Source organism: Rhea americana, unplaced genomic scaffold (genome assembly GCF_003343005.1).
Source record: "Rhea americana isolate MKP2758 unplaced genomic scaffold, rheAme1 scaffold_135, whole genome shotgun sequence".
In the NCBI taxonomy this organism is placed as follows: domain Eukaryota; kingdom Metazoa; phylum Chordata; class Aves; order Rheiformes; family Rheidae; genus Rhea; species Rhea americana.
The window spans coordinates 1,137,684-1,161,667 of record NW_028185428.1 but is presented as its reverse complement, the minus strand read 5'-3'; the positions used below and the strand labels follow the sequence as shown (position 1 = coordinate 1,161,667).

General features: G+C 48.1%; 1 protein-coding gene across 1 annotated transcript in view; it reads right to left on the bottom strand.

Annotated features, from left to right (window-relative positions):
• Positions 1 to 23,984, bottom strand: part of SH3PXD2B (SH3 and PX domains 2B) — an 88,158-nt gene that overhangs the window by 60,146 nt on the left and 4,028 nt on the right. The window contains exon 2 of the mRNA XM_085298129.1: positions 10,147 to 10,227. Coding sequence (XP_085154255.1) covers positions 10,147 to 10,227 — 81 coding nt within the window. The remainder of the gene's footprint in view (positions 1 to 10,146; positions 10,228 to 23,984) is intronic.

Sequence of the window (23,984 nt, the reverse complement as noted above, 5' to 3'; positions counted from 1 at the left end):
GGAGCCAGACAAACCCCAGGGCAGGGAGCGTACAGGAAAAAGAACGTGAAAGGAAAGTAACAGGAAAGGAGCATCGCTTCTCAGATGGGGCAGGGTGCCGGGAACGGACAGCAGGCACTTAACCGCTTCACTGGTGCCCAGGCCCTCTGGGAGGCCAGGGGAGGACCCATCTCAAAGGTCCACACCTTACTTCACAACGAGAAGTAACAAACAACTGCCAGGTCGCATTCATAGAAATTATTTCTAACAGCCAAGGCAGGAGCAGTATTTTACAGCTCTGTGTTAGACCTGAGAGAGCCTGAACGATCAAGTGACTGGCACAGAAAAGTGAAAAAACAGGACCCCAAGGTACATACTGTCCCGTTCAGCTTCATCCCCTCACTCCAAAAGGGCAAGAACAGACCAAAACCACCATCTCTCCCTCCCTCTTTCTCCTAATTATTTGCATCTTCTATTCACCATAAAACTGCGCAGATGCTTTTACTTCTTAGACACCCAAGACACCTGTGCGGTGGGTGTAATTTTCAGTGCWAAATCTGTAAATAGTAATTTAAAAGGGTCCTAGTAATTTTACTAAAAATTCAGTGCTCTCAAATGCAGACTCTGTTGTACTGATTTACCACTATCAATCCTTAACTCCTTACCAAGTAAGGTCAGACAGTGTTTCTTTAACTTGCACATTTTAGATCCAGGGCTGGTGCCACATGATACAAACTGCAGGTCTTTGCAACAGAAAATTGAGCTGCACTAGGTTAAGCGCACGGAGAAGATGCTGGGGCTCACACCACCCAAGAGCCATGCAGACCTCGAAAATCCCCGGCCGACAGCTAAGGCCTAGCCCCTGKCTGTCAGCCCCATCAAGGCCTCGCCAGCGTCCTCACGGACTGAGGCACACAAGCATCAGGAAGGACAGCAAGGCCATGAGCAAGTCCTCATCCTCCAGGAGATCCTGTTTCAGCTCACTTGGGAGCAGAGCAGCTAAATTTCTAGGCTTTCTCATTAAATAGTTGGAAAGTGGAAGGACATTAGCTCACTGATGAAGCTGAAACAGAAGGGGGGAGGAGGTGTAACATATCTCCCAGTTTCAGAGAGCAAGTTTAAAACATCACATTACTGAAAAGCTCACCAAATGAAAACAGGCTGAACTGTCAGCACGAGAACTTCGCTCAGTCTCTGAGGATTCACAACTGCTGTTTTACCCACCTCATCCTTTTGTCTCCTCCTTCCACACTTTACTGTAAACACAGTCTCCYCTCAGCATCACACCCTCTATGCGATGCTTAACTAGTGACATACTTCCCACCAGGCTGGAAAGCAACATCTGCTAATGCCATCTCCTGCAGCTGCTCTGCCAGACTTCCAGAGGGGAGGTTAACAGGAGATGCCAAAAATGATGAATGAAGGGAGCACAGGCTCAGAAACCAACCCTGCTTTGCTGCGGAGCCACAGCAGCAGCCCCAGGTAACAAAACCACGCAGGAAGATGGGGCTAACTCAGCACMGAGCAGAGCGGGTGAAGATGAGACCCAGGAGGCATGATGGAGCTCTCAGGGYGAGGGGCAAAGGAGACGGAAGCAAATTTGCAGGAGTGGATTGCAGGAACATTGAGGGGTGCAGACACCCTGGAGTTGCATGCTCAGAGCGAAGGAAAAGGCCCATCGGTTTGGAATAAAACAGAAGCTGATAAGTGCTGTTATGACCAGCTGCTCAGGAAAGGCTTTAGCTACGAGAATCAAAGACATTTTCCTTCGAGGACAGCACACTGTCTGTTGCTGCTGCGCCTGCCCCAGGTGTACGCAAATCCTGGGAACTCTCATCCARCATCGTCTTTCTGGGAGGACTCTGCCATTTCCCAGAGGCAGGCATTGCTTTCAACAGCTCAGAGCCCTGCTCAGCTGCCAGGTGAAGAATTTAGCAGCTAGTCAGAGTGCCAGTTAGAGCCAATTATAACTCAACTGACCTGCCTTGGCGCTAACATGCACGGGAATGTGCTGGCTCCTGGCTGCCAAATACTGGAAAGCTATAAATGGGAGACTCTTGGAGAGAAGAGAAGTGAGGAGCCAACTTTTAACTAGACCAAAGTGCATTGGGCTACGCGTGTTCTTTGTACAGGGAGAGAGAAGGAGCGAGAATGATGAAGATCTTTGATTCACTGCTGGAAGAAGAAATACAGGCTGTTTCTTCCAGAGACAAAGGCAGTCCTTATTTGATATAAAGTTTTTTTCCCCCTCATGCTGGACTAGGGCAATTCACCCTTCCTATACCTGCATACTGCGCTAATATTCACAGCTCTTAGCAAAGTCTGGACAGAGAGGAACAAAGGCAAAAGCCTYGGCTTTGTAACAGGAGCCTCACCATAGGAAGTTGTGGGTTTTTCTTGTCTTTGGTCACGCAAGTGTCTGTCTTTCATGATCCAGCTGTCTAAGGGAACAGATCCTGCTGATTTATTTTTGTGGCTGGATGAAATCATGAAGTACATTGCATACTCAACTATTCACAGTTTTGTTGAACACCATAAACCCTGCAAGAAAGAAATTCCCAAAGTGTTGAAATACAACTCCTGTTATGAAATAGCTGTTGAAAGAGCCCTGTTTACAATCTCTGGATGAAAAAAGAAATCCATCCTCCCCATCAGCAGGAATGACTGAGCAATCTTAGAGCCTTTTCATCAAAGAGGTCATCAGAAACACCATYGCCATCAGGAAAGATGGTACGACCCAGTAATTACAGCCTGTGTGAAATTCAATCAGTGAGTCAGGTTCTACATCCACCTGGAGGAGCCTTGGACAGCTTGGAGCAAATTATTTGGCATTCCTGGCTCTTGCTTTCTACATCTGGAAAATCAAGATAACACTTACTCCACCTTTGTGAACCGCACACTCTTCAGGCAAAGGCCTCTAAAAGCTCTACGCAAAGCACAAGAGAAGAGGACCATAAGCAGAGGGGACCAGGAACAAGAGAGTCATTCCCAGGTCCCTTATCCTTCAGCCAGCATGGCTCAGTCCTGGAAGCAAGGCACGAGCCTCACTGAAAATTTTTAAGAGTCCAACAGCTTGAAACATTAAGACAAGAATGATTCTCCTCTATGTGCCAACTAGTGTCTCTGAGCCCATTTTAATTTAATACTATAATTTAAAAATGTCTGAACTGCTAAGATACTGACTCTTTTTTTCTCCCCTTATTTTTCATTCTCTACTGCACGTGCAYAGCAGGTGAAGAACCTCCTCCAGAACAACTAATCTTTCACATAGAGATGACATGCAYGGCCCATTGCCTTTTGCCAATTCTCTCGTAACAGCGCTTCAATATTTTTTTTCTCCTTACACACAAAGTTGTTGGCCTGAGGGATGCAGGACTCTCTCCAAGATGACATAGCTCCAGGTGGGTCAATGCTGAAAGTTTCCAGCTAAAAGCTTGAAGGATTTGTTAAGCATGGAGAAAATAGAAGACTGGGAAAACATACTTGATGTACATAAAAATCTGACTTTCTTGCCCACTCCATTCTAAGTTTGTTTTAAATTCTCAAACCTTCTGTCTCTCAATTGTGCAGCAAAGCACACTAACTCTGGGCTACATCATCTCCCTCCCTTGGCTTAGGACTAAACCTTTCTRCAGCTGAACAGGCACACAGCATCACAACCGCCTCCTCCTAGTAGCCTACAAGCTCTGAAACAAAGGCTTCCAGCCGCAAGGGAAAAAGTTCTGCGATAATCTGTCCCCAGAGAGAGCACCCTGAGCTGCAGTTTGACTTCTAAGGTCTCGTAGCTGCCTGCCAGAGGAGAAGCTATTCCATCAGTAGCGGAAAGCCAGGACATKGAGTGAACAGCAAAGCCTGCTTGAAGGGGGAGACTCGATACCACGAGTCCATCCATCACAGCTCACGAGCAGTCCAAGTGATTCACTGGATCCACTCCAGACTGCGGAGGTGTGTGTCTTACCATCCAGGAGGCAAAAAGACAGAGAACTGCAAGGAGCCAGCCACAGGACTCCTGACTGAGGAGAGAGAGAGAACTGCTGCAGAAAAGCAGAGGAGGCTGAGGATACAKAGTGTGGGTCCTGGCACAGAAAGCGTGAGTGTCTCGCAATAGAATGAAAGATGTAAAAGGGTTGTGCTTGGGCATAAGGACATATTAGGAGTGTTGCAAGAAGACAACAGCTCTCAGTCACATGAAGACTTGAAAATACTACCGTAGTTGATGAGCTCATAACTACTAAGTGAGGGAAAAAAAAMCTGTTTCTTTTGGGGAGGGGGGTTATAAAGAAAAAAAATGATGCAACAACAAGCCGGCATCTGTTCTCCAAGTAATAAGGTTGCTCCTCTCAAACATTTTAGACAATAGTTTCAAGATGATCCTATGAAGGCACCCACTTAACYTCCCCCAGGTGATGCATCTGATGCGACCCAACAGAGCCCTGCAGTCGCTGGATGGCTCCCCTCCCACAGGCCGTGCCAGAAGCATCTCTCACCAGCACACAAACGCCAGATCCCTCTAGCTTCATCTACTGGAGACAGCCATTCATATATCTGATTACCAGCTTCCATGCCAGCTGAAGTTTCCAGCATAGCTGCCAGCCTCAATTAGTGTCCAAAATACAACTGGTATCTTTGCAAGCATCAGTGTTAGTGCCTTTATTTCTTAGGAACAGCATCCATCTGCTCCCAATAGCCCACATCTGGCATATTAAGTGTGACGAAAGAGCCTCAGTCCTGTTCTAAAGAAGTTATTCCTCCAGCCAAAAGACTAGTGCAGAACTGCAGTTTAACGTAGTTAAAAATTTATTACATATAATTACCTGAGGTTTCAAATTTTGGAATGATAACTTCATCTCAGATTTTTTTTTTAATCCCTGAAACATTGCTTTCATGTAAATTACTCTGTCATGGAAAATATTTAAGGAGAAAGCAAGGAGGAGAGAGGGATGAAACAGCGGTACTGAGAAGCTGAGGACCTACACAGAACAGTAAAAACACTCCTGAGAGCTACCTGGTTCCTCCTACAACTACGAGGATATATGAGATGGGAAACATTACTCAGTTTAAGTATTCCCTTCCCAATTTCACTGTCTGGCRTAGTATACCAAGCATTCCTGTGATGACCCCAGAGCAGAAAGGGGCATCAATTGCATGCTTCCCAAAACATGAGGTATAATGCTTTGCCTTTGCAAAAAGCTGTAATAAGAGAAAGCAACATTTTCCTCCTGCTAGGAATATACTAGTTAAATTACAGAACAAATGTTGGTCACTGGACCTTAAAGCAGAGATGGCAGTCTCCTGTGTTACCCRGCTGAGCTCTGCAGTGCGGTCAAAAGGATGAAACTCAGTTATCTGGGGATGTCTTGCCACCTTGGAAGAGAAAAGCAAGGTGGTGCTTGGAAAGGCTGCTATAGTAAATACCTTTACAGAAGAGAGCAAAAAGGATGTAGTTCTGAGAAATCCCTAAGGCATGACAGCTTTGAGTCACAGCATCTAATTAGCCAGTTTAACCGGCTGAAGAAGATCCCTACAGTTGATTGAGATATTAACCTATTTTATTACTCCAAATCCATTGCTTCTTAAATTCTTTTATCCTACATTATACACTGATAAAACTGCACTTCCACGGCTTTTCGTATCAAGGACCTGACAGGCCTCAGAAGCAGCATACAGGAGCTCTGCTGCAGAGCTCAACATCTGAGGACCTCTCTGCCCCAAGTGCAGCAGGGGCCACTTCATCTGAAGTGCACACACTGGATGAGGGCAGGGCGATTCAGGGGTCTTTGTGGAAAAAGCATCTTCCAAGCACTGCCYCTTCACCTTCTTGGTATACAGTTAAGAAAACAACAGAGCTCAAAGTCCCGAGGGAGTTTATAACCAACAGCAGATAGCACTTCCCAACAAGAGACCTTCTAGCCTTGAAGAAAATACTGGATGATTACTTGGGGATTTTCAGGATGGGATTCAGCTGGGTATTCACATTCAATATAGCATAAATGCAAATGTATAAATACCACCCTAAATTGCAGCTTTCACAGATGAGGCCTAACCTGCTAGTATCAACGATGGCCTAAGGGAAGAGCTCTAGAAGTTCACAGTATTCAGACAAAAGGCTGAATATTTCCCACCACTGGTGACAATGGGCTACAGGCATTACTGCAACTGGCATTTTTGACATTACCAGCATGTGCCTTGCCAGTGGGAAGACAACATTTGGGCACATAATACTGACATGGAGCACAAAGCAGTAGGAGTTGAACACATTAGTGACCACAGAAATGTATTTCAGGAATAGAAATGCAGCTGTTCTTGTGTGCGCTGTGTTCGGAGGCAGAGCATCAGGTTAACTCTTGGTTTCAGCAGACGGCATGTCACACGTCATCCCTGCCTGGCTGGGGAGGGAAGGACATAAAAAGGCCCCTTTGCCCTTTGGTTGCAGTGGGAGCAAGCTAGCCAGCAAGGCTGTCGGTAATAAGCGTGCACATGTTTTATTTGGCCTTAATCCTAAAATAATTGTTTGGTCACGATGGAAGGTGACAAGCTATTCAGCCCCAACCTCGGGGAACACCACGAGGAAAACCCCCAAGAACTCACACAGCAGTGCCTGGGCTGCTCAAACACCAGCATCGCATCAACTCTGACAGCCCCAGGGCTCGGTCCCCCTGACCCCACAGCCCTCGCTCCGACATACCCCCAAGAAGTTCTTCTTTTGCACTTGGATCCGAGAGCTTCCTTGCCCTATTCTCTGCATGTAGGAGGAAGGTCACCAAAAGCAAAAGAGGGAGCACCAACCTCCACCTGGATGGGGCCAGAGCTGCTACTGAAAATAAAGGCCTGCTCAAGCTCCTGGTTGGAGCACAGAAAGAGACAGATAGAATCACTGGGATCATAGATACTAAATTAACAAACATCTCCACTTAAACATGCATCTACTGTGATTGCAAAAAGCCTTAAGTATGAACAGGTTTTGTTGCATTTTCATGAGATAAGGCAAAAAGAGATTCTTGACACAAGATCACCTGCGATTCAGGTTTCCCTTTCAAGCTCCAATGCATCAAAAAGATCACCATAATTGGACATGGGAAAAATATTTTTCCTCTTACTCTGTTTTCAGAAGCAGCCAAATCATTTTAGCCTATTACTTAGCTTATTTTATTTTTTTTCTAATAACCAGAGGCATGAATAATTTCCAGCATGGAAAATTTCTGCCTAAAGAGCTAAAACTGGCACGGAATCATAAAGCAGAGTCATATAATAAAGACCTCCAGCATCTGCAATAGCCAGTGCTACCAAGCTTACCTAGAGCACTTTTTCCACTGTATTAAGAGGATCTGTTTCATTCCTCTCCTTTCAATCCAATTTCCACTGTATGGCACCAAAAGTTGGCAGCATATCCGTGATAACAGAGAAGAAAGGGGAAAACCACAGTTTCATTCATTCTTTCAGAGAGGCAAAAAGGAGTGGTTAATTTATTTTTTTGTAAGGCAAGTTGAGGGAAATGGGAAGGTGAGGGGTGGTGTTTGATTATTTTAAACTTTCYTATGTGCACCATGATAGACACAAAGCATCTTTTCCTCTAAAAGTGCTCCAAGGTTTTTTGCAAATTTGTTGTACTCATACTACAGCCTGTTTGCATCTCCTTCTCTGAACGGTCTCCAGTGACAACGCTTTCCACACAGGAGCATGCACGGCTCCAGCTAAGATGCCAAAAAGAGGAAGGAATAGCTGCTATTTTCTTGTGCGCCTGCATGCACAAGGAGCAAAGCGATCTGTGCAACAAGAGGGGGCTGGAGCTGGCACTGGTACTGCCTTGGTAGGTACAAATCCCAAAAGACTTTACCCCTCTTGGGGCAAATGACCATGGCTGCTCGGACGCAGCTGATGTCCCGAGCATCAGCGAAGATGAGATGCTGCGGAGAAGGAAGCGCTGAGCTCCGTTTCCTTTCGGTGCTGGCCGCTGCCCAACAGCTGTTCCTTGTTTATTTACTTTAATATATCCTTGGTTACGCAAGTAGCTGCACACAGCTTAACCCCTGCCTGCACCCGTGCGGCCCCAGCCACGCTGYCCACCCTGCCTCAGCTGGGCACACCAGGGCGAGACACCCGGGCAGGCAAGCACAGGACTCCCAGCGCTCACTCAACGTGCCCATCTGCAAAGCTGCCACCCCCTGCAGGCAGCAAAACCAGCAATTCCCATCTTTCTACAGCTGCTCCTTCCTCTCCAGGTCCCCTCCATGACCCTCTTCACCACCCTGCGTTTCTGTACTCCTACCTTCTGCGGCAGGGAGAGCTGCCCAGTTTCRCTGCTCTTCACATGGACTGACCCCAATGTCCTTTTGCAGGGTTATGGCTCCAAAGAGGTTGCCTTGTCGGGCAGGGCACAGGGCACCGTGGATGTGAAGAGCAGCCACCGTCTCGCACAAATTGCRCACCCACGTCTACAACAGCTTTTCAAGCTGACCCGAAGCAAACAAACTAGCTGAACCTGCTTAAGCTATCTGGATTCCCACAAGGCTTGCTCTGCTATGCGGGCCCAGATGTGCTGCAATTTTAAAAGCGTATTTGGGTCTGGATGCATCCAATCCCTAGCAGCCTGAAGTGAGGCATCCCTGTCCCAGGGCACCCATGGCAAGTGCAATACCCTTTGAGAGAAAGCACAGGGCCACTTGAGCCCGTGCGAGCCAGCGAGYGGAGGCAGAGGGTGCTGAGTTCCTCTCTGAGTCCCATGCACAGGCCAAGGAGGGAGCTGCCAGGGAGTTTTCTGGCAGCTGCTGCAGGCCCATGGATCACTTCACGCATTTTCCTTTCTCATCTGTACAGAGCTTGTTCCAGCAGCTCAGTTTGTGTTTTGGCTCATAAAGCCCAGCCAGACCCCTTGGCTCATCTCCACTGTATAAGGAGGGGATGGAAAACACCCTTTGCCTGCTTGCCCAGGACACTGCCTTTGGTCGGTTTTCTGCAACCCGTTCTGTCTCAATTGCATTTCCAGCTTCCACCCTCCTCCTCTTCTCTATCTTCTTCCTAGCTGCCCCGCTCTATCCCACACCAGGACATAATCGCTAAACTAGCTGCTATCGGCTGTCCTCCAGGCTGGCAGTGCAACCCACTGGATAAAGGGAATTTCCCTAGTGCCTGCTTCCTGAAACACCAATCCTGAAGGACAGGTAAGCCCCTAAGTATCAGTGCTTTTTGGCAGCAACCCTGTTTTAAAAAAAAATCAAAAAGCACAACACCCACACTTGCACAGATTTCACCTCAAGGCATTCATACACCCCTGTTCTTCCTCTTCACCTCCGCAGGGAGGTGCTCTGCAGGGAAGGTGCAGGCAAGGCAGGAGAGGCACACRGGGCACCCACTGCCTCACTGGGCTCCCCAGCCCTAAGTGCTGGTGACTCACGAGCCTTCAGCTCGCAAGACCACGAGGGGCCAGTTTGCAGAGCTATGGCTGCAGCCAAGGGGCTAAAGCAGTGCAGTAGGCAAGAGCAGAAATAAAACACTCCTAATCTCTCTAATCAAACTGATCAGAGAAAGAGCAATGGAGATACCTGAAGAGTTGTGGGCTGCAAGATGGGAGTCTAAGCAGGCAGCTGGAGTGAACACACATGCAGGGCAAGCATTCGCCTCCTTTGGGCTGAAGCCAAAACCCACCTCAAGGCAGGCACTGAACCTCATTCTCTACAGAAAGAGATCCCRGCAGGATTAGTGTCTCCCTTCCTGATAAAAATCCAACAAATGATTTTACCTTTCCACACAAGAGAGGCATACTGGAACACAGCCACTGAAAGAACATCTTCAGCCAGGAATGACTACATGGATCACTTCTGAGGAACAGGTCTTGCCTCCCATTTTAGTAAATCAAGTGTTTAGTCAGGGGRACGACAGAACTCCTCTAACACTGCTACATGCAAAGCCCCGCAGCACGCACGCCGAACTACAGCGTCACTGAAGGGAGAAACTGCTCACCAGCTACAAGCTCAGCTTTTGAGAGTGCTTTGTTCTTGCCTTTTCAAGGATGTCCAAACAGCATTTACATTTCCTCCAATCAAAACATTTTCTACAGATTACAAAARGAATGCTTACCTTTAGCATAAAATGTAAACCATGCTTCTCCCAATTTACCCCTTCCTTTTGCCTTTCCAAAGTTAAATGCACAAGAACTGGAGAAACGCTTACCTGCAAGTCAAAGAACTTGCTGTACCGTCGGTATATGACTTCAGTGGACCCACTGGACCAGGTGACTTTGATAATGTATACCTGCAGGGAACAGAGGAAGAAGTCAGCCACGCAATAGAGAACAGCCCACACCACAAACACAAACTGCTGCTAGGGCTGCTAACACAGCCCCCTACGGGCATCTATAAGGAAAGTCTATGGGAGCACTTAAAGTCGATGATTAACTTCAGCAATATTAGAAAATATGTATGCTTAAGTTACTCAGCTCCACYGCTGGAAAATGTCTATCTGAAAAATACTCACAGTTGTGACTCTAGTCAGCTCCCTATCCCTAAATACGGCCATATGCAAACTGTGAAAGGGCACTTTAGATAAAAACGGGGAAGAAATCTCTCCAAAAACAGACACTAGTTAATAATACGCCTTGGCCATCCCAGCTATGGCTGCAGCATCCAGTTTGACCCAGAGATCCCCAGACCGCAGCCTGCAGTGCACCATAAGCTAGCACTGATGTCAGAGTTGCAGCTTGCAAGAACTTATAACCCAGAAGGTTCAAAACTTGGTTCGTTTTTTCCATTAGTAGCTCTGCTGTAATCTTAAGGTTTTGTTGACTTAAACTTGTTGGGGTGCAAGTCACCCTCTTGTTCAATAAAAYGATACAGTTGCCAGGATTGTGTAAGTTATTCACAGATCATGTGATAAGGCTTTTACTGGTAGCAAATGCAAGAAAAAAAAATAATTTCATTATTCTTCCATGAAAGACAACAAGCAAGCAAYAGACTTGGAGAATTATTTATTTAATGTCCTCATTTGCTGTTTGCCGAAACCAAAGATGACGGTTGATGAGATGCCAATGTAATTCTCAAATGTTGCAAACCTCAGTCTTCACTAATTGACAACAGATTGACTAAACAGATCAAGGGCATGTTCATTTTTGATTCTTTCTCCACCATCCCACATATTTCACGAGATATTCAAGTATCAGTTCACCAAAGCAGGAACAAAACATCGAGAAGACTCAGGGAAACTGAACTGCTAGAAACTTCAGGCTAACARAATGAAGAGCAAGGGCTCCTAGAACAGTGCTGTTTTGGTATTTAAAATCCCTTACCGTATCATAGCTTTTTCCACAGAGACATACATTTTTCCAGATGCTAGAATCCAACCAACATCCCTACCCAATATCCAAGCTCAAACACCGAGAGACCTAAATGAATAGTGCAACACTAAGTTCTTCGAGCTACTCTAATGCCTTACTAAAAATCTAAATTAAAGGACATTCTGCTTCTCAAAGGACTGACTCAGCAGTGAGCTACCAAGGTGAAGAGACTAAGGGAACCACAAATTCTTCCCTTTGGTGTCACTTTCCATTTTAAGACTGARAAAGAGGCAGAGAGATGAAGCAAGTTCTTACTCCTAAAATAAAGATCTCCAGCAGTTTCAATCCAATTAACTTCTCTTAAACCAGATGAGCTGCCCAAACTCAGCTGCTAGCACCTTTATTTAAGTTGCAGTAAACTGGTTGAAGCATTACACCCACTGCTGCTTTCTACCAGAAGAATCAGAATCACTCAGCTTCATCTCACAGCCCTAGTTCAACTAACCACAACCTTCCTTCATTCACAAATTGTCTTATTTCTGAAGGACCTGCACTTTCTTCCCATTGATACAATGAAGATTAGAATACAGCATTTATAACATCTGTGAAGGCCTGGATGGACAGTAGTTTACTATAACAGGGTCCCAGGCACTACGCTCAGTTGCTAGCGACTGTGGCTTGATGATTCCCTCACACCTCCTCAAGCCAACATCTGCCAGAGCACATGCATATGCTCTTCGAGCTCCACAGGATGAGAGGTGACTTGACCAGCCATGCTTTGTAGTGAAAATGGYTTAAGCTGCATGAGGTAGTATTTGAAATTTGAGAGCATCCTCACGCACTTACCACCTCTCAGGCACACAAGGTAATCTCGCAGCCCAGCTGAGCCCAAGGTTTACACAGAATATTCAGTTCCCCAACACCAGTGCTTCAGTACATCCTCTGCTTCTCCAGGACCAGCCTCTCAAACCCACCTCCTATAGTGGAACAAGAGCCAGCACACTCATGTTTTGGGACAGATCCTATCATCAGCAAACTAAGTGTTAACTTCATGCTAGGAGAGCATCCAAGCTGCCTTTATCCTCACCCCAGGACTTGCTGGGAGGCCAACATGAGCTCATTTTGGTTGGAACCTCAGCTGATATCCCAGCTTTCTTACCAGTCCGCAGCATTTCATGGGGTTATATCACTGCTGGCTGCCTGCCTGGAGAACGCCTTCCACTGGGGTAGGAGAAAGAGCCAACTTTTCTTCACTGTTTATTCCTATCCTGCCTTTATTTGGAGTCAACAGTTTATTACACTGGGATTTTAATCAGGATGTGGATTCACTCAAGATGAAATGAATTTAAAGCTCAGAAGGGCAATAAAGCCATGAGATTTGAGGGCACACCAGGCTTTATTATACACTTTGAGGGAAGGGGCAGTTCTCCCAACTTATGAACTCACTGCTATCTTGCTGACATGTAGATCTCTGGTATGTCTCGATAATGGTTTCTTGCACATCCCATGTAAACAGCAGAAAACTCTCTGTGGAGCTACCCTCCTCACCTATCTGCAGAAAACGAAGAGATGGGAAAACACACAAAAAAGGGAGATTCTCCACATCTTTTGTCCTCCACGTGCCCCATGTGACAATGGTATTCTCTTGGCCAAAATCTGTACAAAGCTTGGTCTATGCTGATACTTAATCCAGTTCCTGCTGCTCTAGGGACAGAAGACAACCAAACTAACAAACCTTCAGAAGGCAAAGCTCAGGCACCCTGTAACGGACAATAAAGGGGCAGATTTTCAAAGGGATCAAATGGTGCAATCAGGCAGACAGTGGTGTTTTCCAAAGGGACTACAGATGGCCAGGTACCAAGCTCCCACAGACATGCAATGGTCCCTTTCTCAGATGCTTTTGGAAGACTCTTTCAGTGATGAAATAATTTTAAGACATTGCACTCAGTCTGAAGTTTCACATTTCCTCTTGTGTGCAGGGTATCTCCTAACGTGGCACTGCACTCCATCAACCCAGGAGAGCCTGTGATGAGAGATGCCTCCTCCTCCACCAGCTCCCAACCTGCTGGCTGAACTTGGCTGTAAAAGAAGCAGCCTAAAAAAAAACAGTTTTGTCCCCACAGGAAGCCATTCAGCACCGGTTCCAACAACACACAAAGCATGTTCCCGCACACAAAACACAAGAGGGGGAATGGAGCTGCTCAGTTTTGAGGAGACTGCTCCAAGAATGGGCGTTTTCCACGCCTGACTGTGTGGGTGAGGGCATGTGGAAACAGTTATTTCATGAGTCTTCTCCAGGTTTTCTACGGTCCTTCAAAGAAATAACATACAGAAACCACCAGTAGGCCTTTTCCATGGAATGAGCAACTCCTCATGAAAGATATCTCCTACGGCTGCAGCTGGCTCTGCCTTGGGTCTCCACACCCACCAAAATGCTCTATCCGTGAACGACAAGCACAGCTGGGCTTGAAGGGGAAACTGCAGGGAACAGGGGGAAGCCAGAACTCAAATCCAGCTCAGAGATTTCCTCAAAGGGTGGGGAGAGCCGAGCAGACGGCAGGGAGGCAGCAGGCAGTGAGATCCAAGAGGGGGCTGCAACCCCATCATGTGGACTAGGCCAGTGGCCAAAACCAACAGGCAAAGCTATCTAAATATTTACAGGCCTTCTCGGGCCAGCAGCAGGGTCTGCACCATGGAGGGAAACTAGCTGACTCCGTGAAACCTGGGAAGTGATGGTTCCTTTCCCTCCAAAAAAGGATGCCTGACTCTGCCCCACTCCCACYTCTGCAAGAACAGCCTCCACCCCATGCCCTGCTCCAACCTAGGTCGCTGCACRTGTCACATCGAAACTGCAGCTAAGTTTGATCTCTGAAGGCAAAGGGCCAAACTGAGCTTTGGAACAGGCAGAAATCACTGAGACTGAAACCCTCTCACATTTACACTTAATTTGAACCACAAATTAYAGAGCAGAATAACTGAAATTCATGCTCATGCTTTTGAAATTCTTGAAATGCAGTTCAWGGCACTTGTCCTACTAGAACAAGGCACAGAGGAGGGGTACAGAGTTTTCAGAGATACTTAAATGCACTTGAAGTCTGCTTTCAGGATTAAAAAAAAAGCCACATCCATACATCTCCCCTCCCCAACCTCATTCYTCTCCAAACCGTCTGTTCCCTTGTCTTCAAGTCCGCCAGGCAGCATCATGCATTCCAAAACCTCCAAGCACAAGACAACTCACACTTTGCAGCAAGCCTGAATTACAGAGCAGAAGCAGTATTAGGCTGGGCTATCTTTTCAGGGCYGTGGTGTTCACTGAGGAGAGGGAACAAGATCTTCCCTCCAGTTCCACATGGCTTTTTGTGGGCGGCAGAAAGTTCAGAGGGCACAGTGACAGTTTCAAAGGTTCAGGGGATCTTGCTTAATGCTGGAGGAAAGAAACACTTCATATTAAAGCAAAACACACCACACGCTCCCATTCCTTGGAGGGCAGAACTGGAACAAACCCTTTATGGAAACTGGAACCCAACAGATGCAGAAGGCTGAACTCTGACTGTCCCAGCAGTGCCTTGGCTCACTAAACTTCCTATGAGGCTCTACATTGCAAATAATTGGCCATACACCAGCAGTTCAAAAATTACAAGTCAGGAAGACTATCAGGACCATGGTTCTCCAAGATTCTCTTTGAACACCTCTGATGTAAAGTGCCCTAGTTGGAAATATGAAGATGGAAAAAAGATCCATCATATTATCCAAGTTCATCCTGCTGGCTATCATAAAATTGTTCCCTAYGGAGCCTGTCTCATGTGATCTCATGCATATCGCAGCTTTTCTCCCTCTCCAGTATTTCTGGAGACACAGTTCAGAGCAAGAATGAGCCAGTGGAAAGTAGGCCTAAAAACCTTCATAAGGGAACTGTCAAAAATGACAGGTTGCTAAAAGAAATGCAAATGGCACCTGGCCAACCATAACAGAGCTGTCAACAAAAGCTGCCAATCAGCTATCATGTTAGCAAGGACTCTGGCAACCACAGGGGATATATGCTGGCAACTCGCAGCAAGCAAATACCTTCCACTACTTCAATAGGGAGATCCACCCTCCCACCGGGAGCACGCTGTGAGGATGGGGAACATCAGAGCCCAGCCTCCTGGGGATGGTACTCAGAGACAGCACCACACACATGGAGAAAGTTCCTCCACTCGCTCAAACGTCAAATGCCACCAGGCGAGTGGGCTAGATGGAACCGAGAGCCCACATGCAAACCAAAAGCGGTCAGAATCCCTGAGACTGAAATATCTGAGAACAGAAGGAAGAAGAATTCAGTGCAAATTATCTCTCTCTGGAATGCAAGCCAGGGATCTTTTTTTTCCACCCCTTAAACAAATGAAGTAGCAAGTATAAGCCCTGGGAACTGTCAGACCCTAGAAGTATTCCTTCAGGGACTGATAACAAATCTGAGTGCTGCAGATAACAATGCTTTTGATAATTATCATAACTCAAACTGTCTGAGGAGGTTGAAGTCTTTCACAAATGTTCAGTCTCGCATCTTACCCAAGATGCATGTTGTCCCCATACAAAAAAAAAAAAAAAAAAAAAAAAAAAAAAAAGGCTTAAAAAAGTAGATGATTCAAGTGGCTGACTTGAGGCAATGGGATTAAGAACAGACACAAGGAAATATTGAACTGTACTTGAAACATGAGGCCATATGACCTTCTGAAATAATCACTTCTGGACTGCTTATATAAACACACTAAGAACATATACAAAACACAACTCAGAAATCAGCTTGGACTGCTTAAATCTGAAGAGGAAAGGAGAGACTGAAGTTATAGGAAAACTTAGAGCAACAGTTTCAGCCTCTTTCTCCCCACAGGTCTTCCAAGAATACTTAGAAAGTATCCTGGGTGTAGGGGTACAGCCCAAAGCAAGTCTCTGGGGAAAGGGCAGCAGCTGGCTCTCCCGGCTGCAGACGGTTTCTGGAGCAAGCAGGGGTGAGGGTTACCTGCCAGCTACCTCCAGCAGGAGTGCTCTCTGGTGTAAGGAAGCCAGATGAACAGCCAAGGTGGTGCACAGTGTTAGCAAAGCCCCARCAATTGTTACCCCTATTCCCACTACCCTACACACCCTCCTTCCCCACAAAGCATCACAAATAGCAGATGCTCTGTGTAGTCCCAGCTTTCAGGGTTTTGCACCAGTGTGAAAGAACTGGCTAGYTCATAAGCAGAATTTCACCCTTTCCTGCAGAGACTGACTCAGTGGGGACCCTTGAGCTCACTACCTGATGCAGCAGCATGCAGCTCCKAGGTCTCTGAACAAGCAGACGCCAAGACAGCAAGTCCACCCATCAGAGCACCACACAGATGCGTCAGCCTGAGCCAAAGAACAGCACACCCATATTCGTACAATGCGACAAGCCAGCCAGAAACCTTTCAGCAGGACTCTGGCATAGTGCTGCAAGTCAGCTACAGCCTGGGTGCCTGTGCAGCTCTCCCTGCCCTTCCAGGGCTCCTCTGTGCACGTGGCACCAAAACAGCTCCACATCCAGTGCCCAAGGGGGAGGCCAAGGGTACCTATGGCGAGGGGAAACACAACTCCAAGGGGTTCAMCACCAAGAACTGTGCCCTCTTTGGCCGCAGAGAAACCGCCCGGCAATGGAAGATGGCAGGGAGTAAAGCAGGAGGCACGTTCACCCAGGGCTTTGGGACAGGGTCACACTGGCTGCCTCGCGTCAGCGCCTGCCACGTCCAAGGCACAGTAACAACCGTGGATCAGAACGCGAGACTGCTGTCATCTGGAAAGAAGCTTCCTGAGCCGGGCTCCTCAGACGCGCCGCGGTGCCGACCCATCGCGGACAAGAGCGCCAGTGTATACCCACGGCCGCTCACCAGCGCTCCCAACGCAAAGCCAGACAGAACAGCCTCCAGCACAGAGAGRACTGTCTGAAGAGCTGCTTCAAGTAGGTTTGAGCCTGTGTGGTCTTGGGTCCAGAGAGACTACGTACAATAACCCCCTCTGTGGAAAACTCCGCATATTTAAAGCATCTTTCGCCAGCAGAGGGAAAAAGCATCAGCCTCTTTATTCCACCCGCACTCTCCCACACCCCAAAACACAGGGAAACAACGCGAGAGTCGTACTGCGGGAGAACGCTGGCTTCAGCGGCAACGGCGGGGAAGGGGCAGAGAAACCAAACGAGCCGAGGGAACTAACCCAAACAGAGCAGTGTTTAATATAGAAGAGGGAGTGGGAAATTGTAAGAGGAAAAGAAAAAAAGGAGGGAGGTGACTGGAAACAAAGAAAGTTCTTGGCCGAGTGCTGCTGCGCTTGGCCCCTCTCCATGAGCCGCTTCCACTGCAGGAGTGCAGGGCTGCGGAGGGGAGCGTGGAGCTCGGCACCGTTCGCGCAGCGGGGCGGCTGCTCGGATCGGGAGCGGGACTGCAGCTCCCAGCTCTGCCCTCCGGCGCGACCGGCTGCCTGCGGGAATCCTGCTGTTCGCTCCCCTGCGCCCGCTCAGACCGGACGAGCGGCAGACGGGTGGTTCTGGTTCTGAGAGCATCGAAAACAAGGAGGAATGACCAGGTGGCAAGTGCAGCACAGCCCTCGAGGCTGACATGGATTCCCCCAGCTAGCGGTGAAGAGACCAAAGCAAGGGGAGCAGTGCTGCAGGGAGCTAACTGGGATGCAGTGGGCAGGCCAARAGAGGTGGCGTGAGGACAGGAATATCCTCGCCACCACAGCAAACAACCAAAAAAAAAAAAGTTTGTAGCCTGCTGGACTACAAACCAACTGCTGTTTGCAGCCCTGATTCATCCCTTTTACTATACCCTCCTTAAAACCCCAAAGAGTAACAGCTTTTCATGTTCTGCTGCTTTACAACTCACTAGGGCACAACTCTGCCCAAGCACAAAGCCAAGAAGTTGCTGGTCTGAAAAGTGCATGTGTGCACGGTTACTGGGAGCACAGAGACCTCCAAGGACAACATGCTGAGCTTCCCTCAACCGCTGCACACTCCTCAGTCGCACAACATATACACCAGTTTCTTTGCTCCGAGTCACAGCAAAGGTCAAACATATGGATTCATTTGTTTCCTCTTTCCCACCGCTACACAAAACAGCCAGAAAACAGAAATACTCTCCAAAGCAAAGCTGTGGGGATCAAGGTCACCAGACCTCTGAGTGGACAGAGCTATGTCCTTTACGCTGAAGTTCACCACTGAAACTGCCTGCAAACACCAGCAACCCCACTGCTCTCCACAGTCTGCAGGCAGAGCTTTTTCATCAACCTCAGTGGACACCTGCCAGGCAGAGTTTGGCCCTACCACTGAAGTACRGCATTCTAGGTTTTCAACAGCCTTAAGTAACACAACTAGGGAAGAAAAACAAAGGATTGCATTTGACTGTTGCTTTTCACAAAGCCAAAGTGCTCCCTTAAGCCTCAATCTACTTGAGAAGTGAGCAGGAAGGCAGGCTCAATCAGCCCTTTAACGCTAAGCAACAGAGCAGGACCAGACATAAAGATGGGTCCAAATTTCTACCCACTGGAGGCTCCAGCTGCAGAAAGACTCCAAACCCTGGGCCTTTGGCCTGCCTGAAGCAGAAGAGAGGGAGCACATCAGCCAGCTGATGGGAAATGGGACCAGACAGAGCTGAGCCACAGGACACAGCAGCAAAACAAAAGTCTAGGATGCTGAGAAAGAGAGCGCTTTCAGGGTCTCAGCTCCATCCTTCTCACAGGGCCACGAGCTGCTGGCTCAGTAACTCTTCCCAAAGCAGCAGAGAACACAGCTTCTGGAGTTCAGTCTTGTTTCACATGGAGTATTTTCACTTTTATTCTCTTACAAAATTCCTATTTTATTCAATAGCCTTCAGACAGATTTCACTACTCATTTTAACCTTCTGCTCCTTTGGTCCAAATACATCCAACTCCTTCAGTTTCCTCTCGGGACATTCCAGCCATACCATAAGCACGGCCACTCTCCACGGAGAGCGTGGTACTGGAGGGAGTCATCTCCCCATGCCCTTTTAAAGTCAAGCAGCTGATATGATTCACAATATTTAAATATAATGCTGTTGTACACGGTGATTTTGAGCCAGGTCTCCTCAGATCTCTGACTGACCAAGGAGACTATGACACACAAATCCACATGTCCAGAAGACATCTTCTGCTTTATATGAACTAGCCACTGAGGAATAACTGTGACTCTTTAGATCAGCAGGCCTCTTGCAAGTCAAGCATTCTTCTCTAAATACTTGATAACCAATTCCAGATAAGCAATGCAGGGAGGGTTTGTATGACAGMTGAAACACGAATAGCTGGACAACCATAAAGAACTGAAGCTGCGAACACTCTGGAGAAGAGAGATGCTAGCACTTCACAAACTCTAGATTAAAAATACAACACATTTACTTTTTGAATACGCTTTTAGTCAAACATGTTTAAAAACAGATATCAATATTATAATCTAGACACTAGATTGACATGCACTTTTAACTACTTTTGCAAGGCAGCTGCAGATACAAATGAACTAGTTAAATATGCATGGTTATTCACCTTCAGTACAGTTTGCAGTCTTGTTAACTGAGCTTACAAAATAAATATATGCTGTATACTTCGTTTAAACTATTCCTTTTCAAAGCAATATGTGTGCATTGAGGCTGGGAAAGGAAGTCATGCAAAAGCATAGTCCAGGTTTTCCAATAAGCTAACAAAAACAAACAGCATGCTGTTCTCCCCCCACCCCCGTCAGATGTATAACTAGTTTTAATTCAAGCTCTAGAGCAAGCATTTAAAACTATAAGCCTTATGGAAATATTCTTGGTGGAAGGAACTGTAGAAAAGATAAGATTCAATTGTATTATTATTAATGCATAGAACAAAACACACTAATAGCAGCCGTATTAAAATGAAAACTCCTGAAGCTTGACTAAGGGCAAGAAAACAACCTAAAATCTAGATTTAGTAAGGAAAAGTTTTATTTGGGAGACTCTCTAAGAAATAACAAACATAAAACTATAAAAAGATGCTGTGTGAAATCCTTTAAAGGAAAATTTTAAAGAAAAATCCTGTTTCAACTATGGTTTTGTTTTGTGTCTTTCTTGAATAAACATTCATTTATCAGATTCTGAGACTTGGCCAGACAACAGAAATGACAGTCTGCTACTCTGTCGCCCAGAACGATTATTTTTAAACCTTGCTCTTGGACTTTACCTTTCCAGATTTGCAATATGCTCCTGGGACCCTYGTTGTCAGTGTCCCCAAGCGCCAGACTCCCTAGGCATAAGCTCTAATCATTTAAATATGATTCTAAGGGAAATGTCCCTGCAGAGTGACCCCACACCTCCCTTCACCAGCGAAGGGAAATTGCTTTCTTCATCACTTGGAGAGAGCTACAGAGATCTTCAGCTTCATTGTTCCCTCACGACAGAAGCAGGGCAGTGCATTTTGCAACAAACACTTGGAAGAAAAATCCTCTCTCTAATTGCCCTTTCCACTTCCCATCCATGAAAAGATGAACTTAAAGGACGTAACAAGTAGTACAAGTAGTGTCAGGGTTAGTAGACCTGGAGAGAAGGTRTAAGTGCAATGCACCATCGTATGGTGTCACAGCTCACAGAGCAAATTCTGAGGTCCTATCGCTTGCAGCAAGGACCTCGGTCYCACTGCCCTCCCCCGTCAGCCTCTCTGCTTGTGAGGCTTGAGTTTGATAAAAACAGGAGGCAGACATGTCCATCTCACCATGCCAACATTAGAGTGGTAAAAGCCTTCCAGGCGCAATCATCAGGCCATCGCCATTTCTCCTTATCACCCACGCTCCTTCAAGCACACCTGGGTTTATTTTGAGCACCCTGCACAGCCTGAGCGCTTCACACCCTCAGCAATGGAGTCAGATACTGTGCTGTCACTAAAATAAGAGAGTATGTATTGCAAATAGGACCCTACGGGGTCCTTCAGTGCACGGCTGTTCCTGGCTTAGCCTACCAGTGGCCATCAACAGAGAAACAGGGCGACAGCGACCCCCTGGGCTGGGATGTACCTCTCCAAGGAGGATTTTCATTGGTGTTGTATACACATGTGCAAAGACATGCATATAAGTGGCCTAGCATGGAAGAGGCGTGCAGCTGTGTTCAGCTCCCCAGTTAAAGCCTGACAATTGGTTTAGTGCACGTTTGAGTCTGCACCCAGCTACCCAAACCGGACTGCTAGCACCTTGCTTGATCCCACCCTAGCCAAAGTCTCAATCATTTGGGAAGTGCCCTATGCCATGGAACAACGCTCCTCTCGGAGACTATGGTCTCCGAGGAACTCACAGCCAAAAAATAGCATCATTCAGCTGGAAGAAGGGCCATGAAGGGTTAGAAGAGGATGGAAATACAGAGGCCCTATGAAGCCTCTGACCCTGGGAACTGCTTTATGTGACAGGCTGCAAAGCTCCGGATGGCATCTGCAGACAAAACGCTGAGAAGTGGCACGGAAGATCCAGGCTCGCAGCACGGCACAGGCGAGCAGCACCACGGGAGCAACAACGGACGCTACCACCCAGCGCGGAGACAGCATCTGATCATTTTTCAAGGAGAGAGGCAAATATTCCCAACCTCCTCCCTCCCCCAGCCCTCTATTGGGGAAATACTACATCTCGTGTTTCACATCGGAGCTGCAAAAGCRCAAGCTTTTGTCTGGGGCTACACAACAGGTTTTCTATCAGTTACCAGGGCGATGGGCAAACCACTCGAGTGGGAATAGAGCAGACCCTTCCAGAGTCTCGCTCTCCCCACCGTGGGAACCAACAAGGACTTCGAACCCTGCTTTGATCCCCCTTTTCTGGGAAACCAGAACTCATGATTTTCTGCTTGTGATCTCACTACGGCCAACACAACCACACCTTCGTCCAGCAAGGAAAAGCTTCGGATCTGTGCAGAGAGAGGAGGCTAAATCTGAGTGCTACAGGTCACCGACAGGTCAGGYCAGAGCAGAGGCACCAGCAGGAAAAGCCAAAGAGCTCCTCCAAACTCTCCGAGGACACCAAGCGACTGCCTTCAGGGGACCAAGCAAAGCAAATTTATGCTCAGAAATGAGAAGCTAGAGAGCAAAGGCTTAATACATGTACTTTGTGGTTGACTCTGATTTGCAGTTTGCCAGCAGATAGACTCTCAAGATGACTCAGCCGTGATTTGCTGCTCCCTTCTCCCTCTCTTTGTGGGAAGAGAGGAAGGAAAAAAAAAAGAGAGAGACAGAGAGAGAAAAAGAAAGCTTTTGATTCTATATAATTAACTGGCTTTSTGAATCTGCTCGGATCCTATCGATCTCTCAGACAAGGCGAGTGCTCCCGTTTACTCCAGCGCTGCCGCGAGGAGGCTGCTGCCTGCGAGCTGCCTCCCTTCCCGGGACCCGTGCCCGCTCCCGGCCGYGCTGCTGAGTTTCCGTCCAAGACGGCTCCAGGCAAAGGTTAGAGGCAGAGTACTCCAGCGGGGAGCAGCCAGGCTGCGCAGCTGACTGTCACGGACGGCTTCTTTGCCTGCCCAGCTCCGGGGCTCCGGCTGCAGGAGTTCCTGCTCCCGGAGTACCCCGCCGACGGCCCGGCGACGCGCCTCTGTTTCTGTAAAACGCTTCTGCCCCAACTTTCCAACCTCATGGGGGTTAACTGGCCCAGCGGGCCGCAAGAAATCCCCTGCCCCAGCAAGAAAACAAGACGGCCTAGGAGGGAGCGGGGAGGAAGAACCCGTGCAGGCRAGCCCGCGGAGCGCCCGCTGTCCGAGCGCTACCGACGGCCGCGCGCGAGATGCGTCTGCCGAGAGGAAGAGAAGCACGTGCAGCTAACGAAATCTCCTTGCGTACGTGTTCTCCAGGTCCAGTGCATCGTCTAAACAGGATGGGTAAAYCCGGGACAGGGACAGCAGGCAGATGGGAGCAAGCCTGGGCCAGGCTATGCCAGAGCCTGACAGGGTCACAAGAAGGGCTGGAGAGGACGGCGGGGTGACTGCAGCCACACGGCAGAGCTCGCCAGACGTGAGCGGGGGGTAAAGCCCTCTACCCTCTGCTAAAGCTTGGGCTGGCCCTGTCCCTTTTTCCTCTTGCTGTTGCTCACTGCTGCAAGAGGCCGGGTGCCCCGGGGAAGCCCTGGTCCTTCCAAGCGCTCAGGGTGCCCACCTTGGCCAGCCCCACGCACGTCAGCCTGAGGAAACACAGCGCGCCCGCTCGACCCAAGCACAGCRCTAGCAGAGCGTCACTGGCTCATCCCAGCCTCGCGCAAGCAGGACGGGGAGACGGTTTTGATCTCTGTTTCATGTTTTTTCAGGATTTGCAAAGGTTCACCTGCAAGGTCTCTATGGACACCTGGAAATGTACCAAAGTGAAAAATAAAAATAATAAGGAAAAAAAACACCATAGCATACACGTTACAAGCGCTCAGAAGATACCTTGGAATAGGAAGGAAAGTGTTTCCTATGCAACACAGAGACACAAGAAGGGAGACTGTCCTAGTCACGGCAGCAAGGAGCCAKGGTGTCCCTTACTCCAGCACGCCGCAGCCAACAGGTCTGCGAGCCCCTCGGCCCCGTGCAGCCCCCTCGGGCCCGCACACCAGCAGAGGCACTTGCTGCGGGGCCCGACGGGCAGTAGCCAAGGTGCCTCCTCGGACCCCTCCGCCAACACCGCGCCCGGCGGCTGCTCGCAGCCCGCTCCCTGCGCAACGCCGCCGCGGGCGCAGCGCCCTCCACGGCGGCTGCGGGCAGAGGGCCGCGGCGCCCCC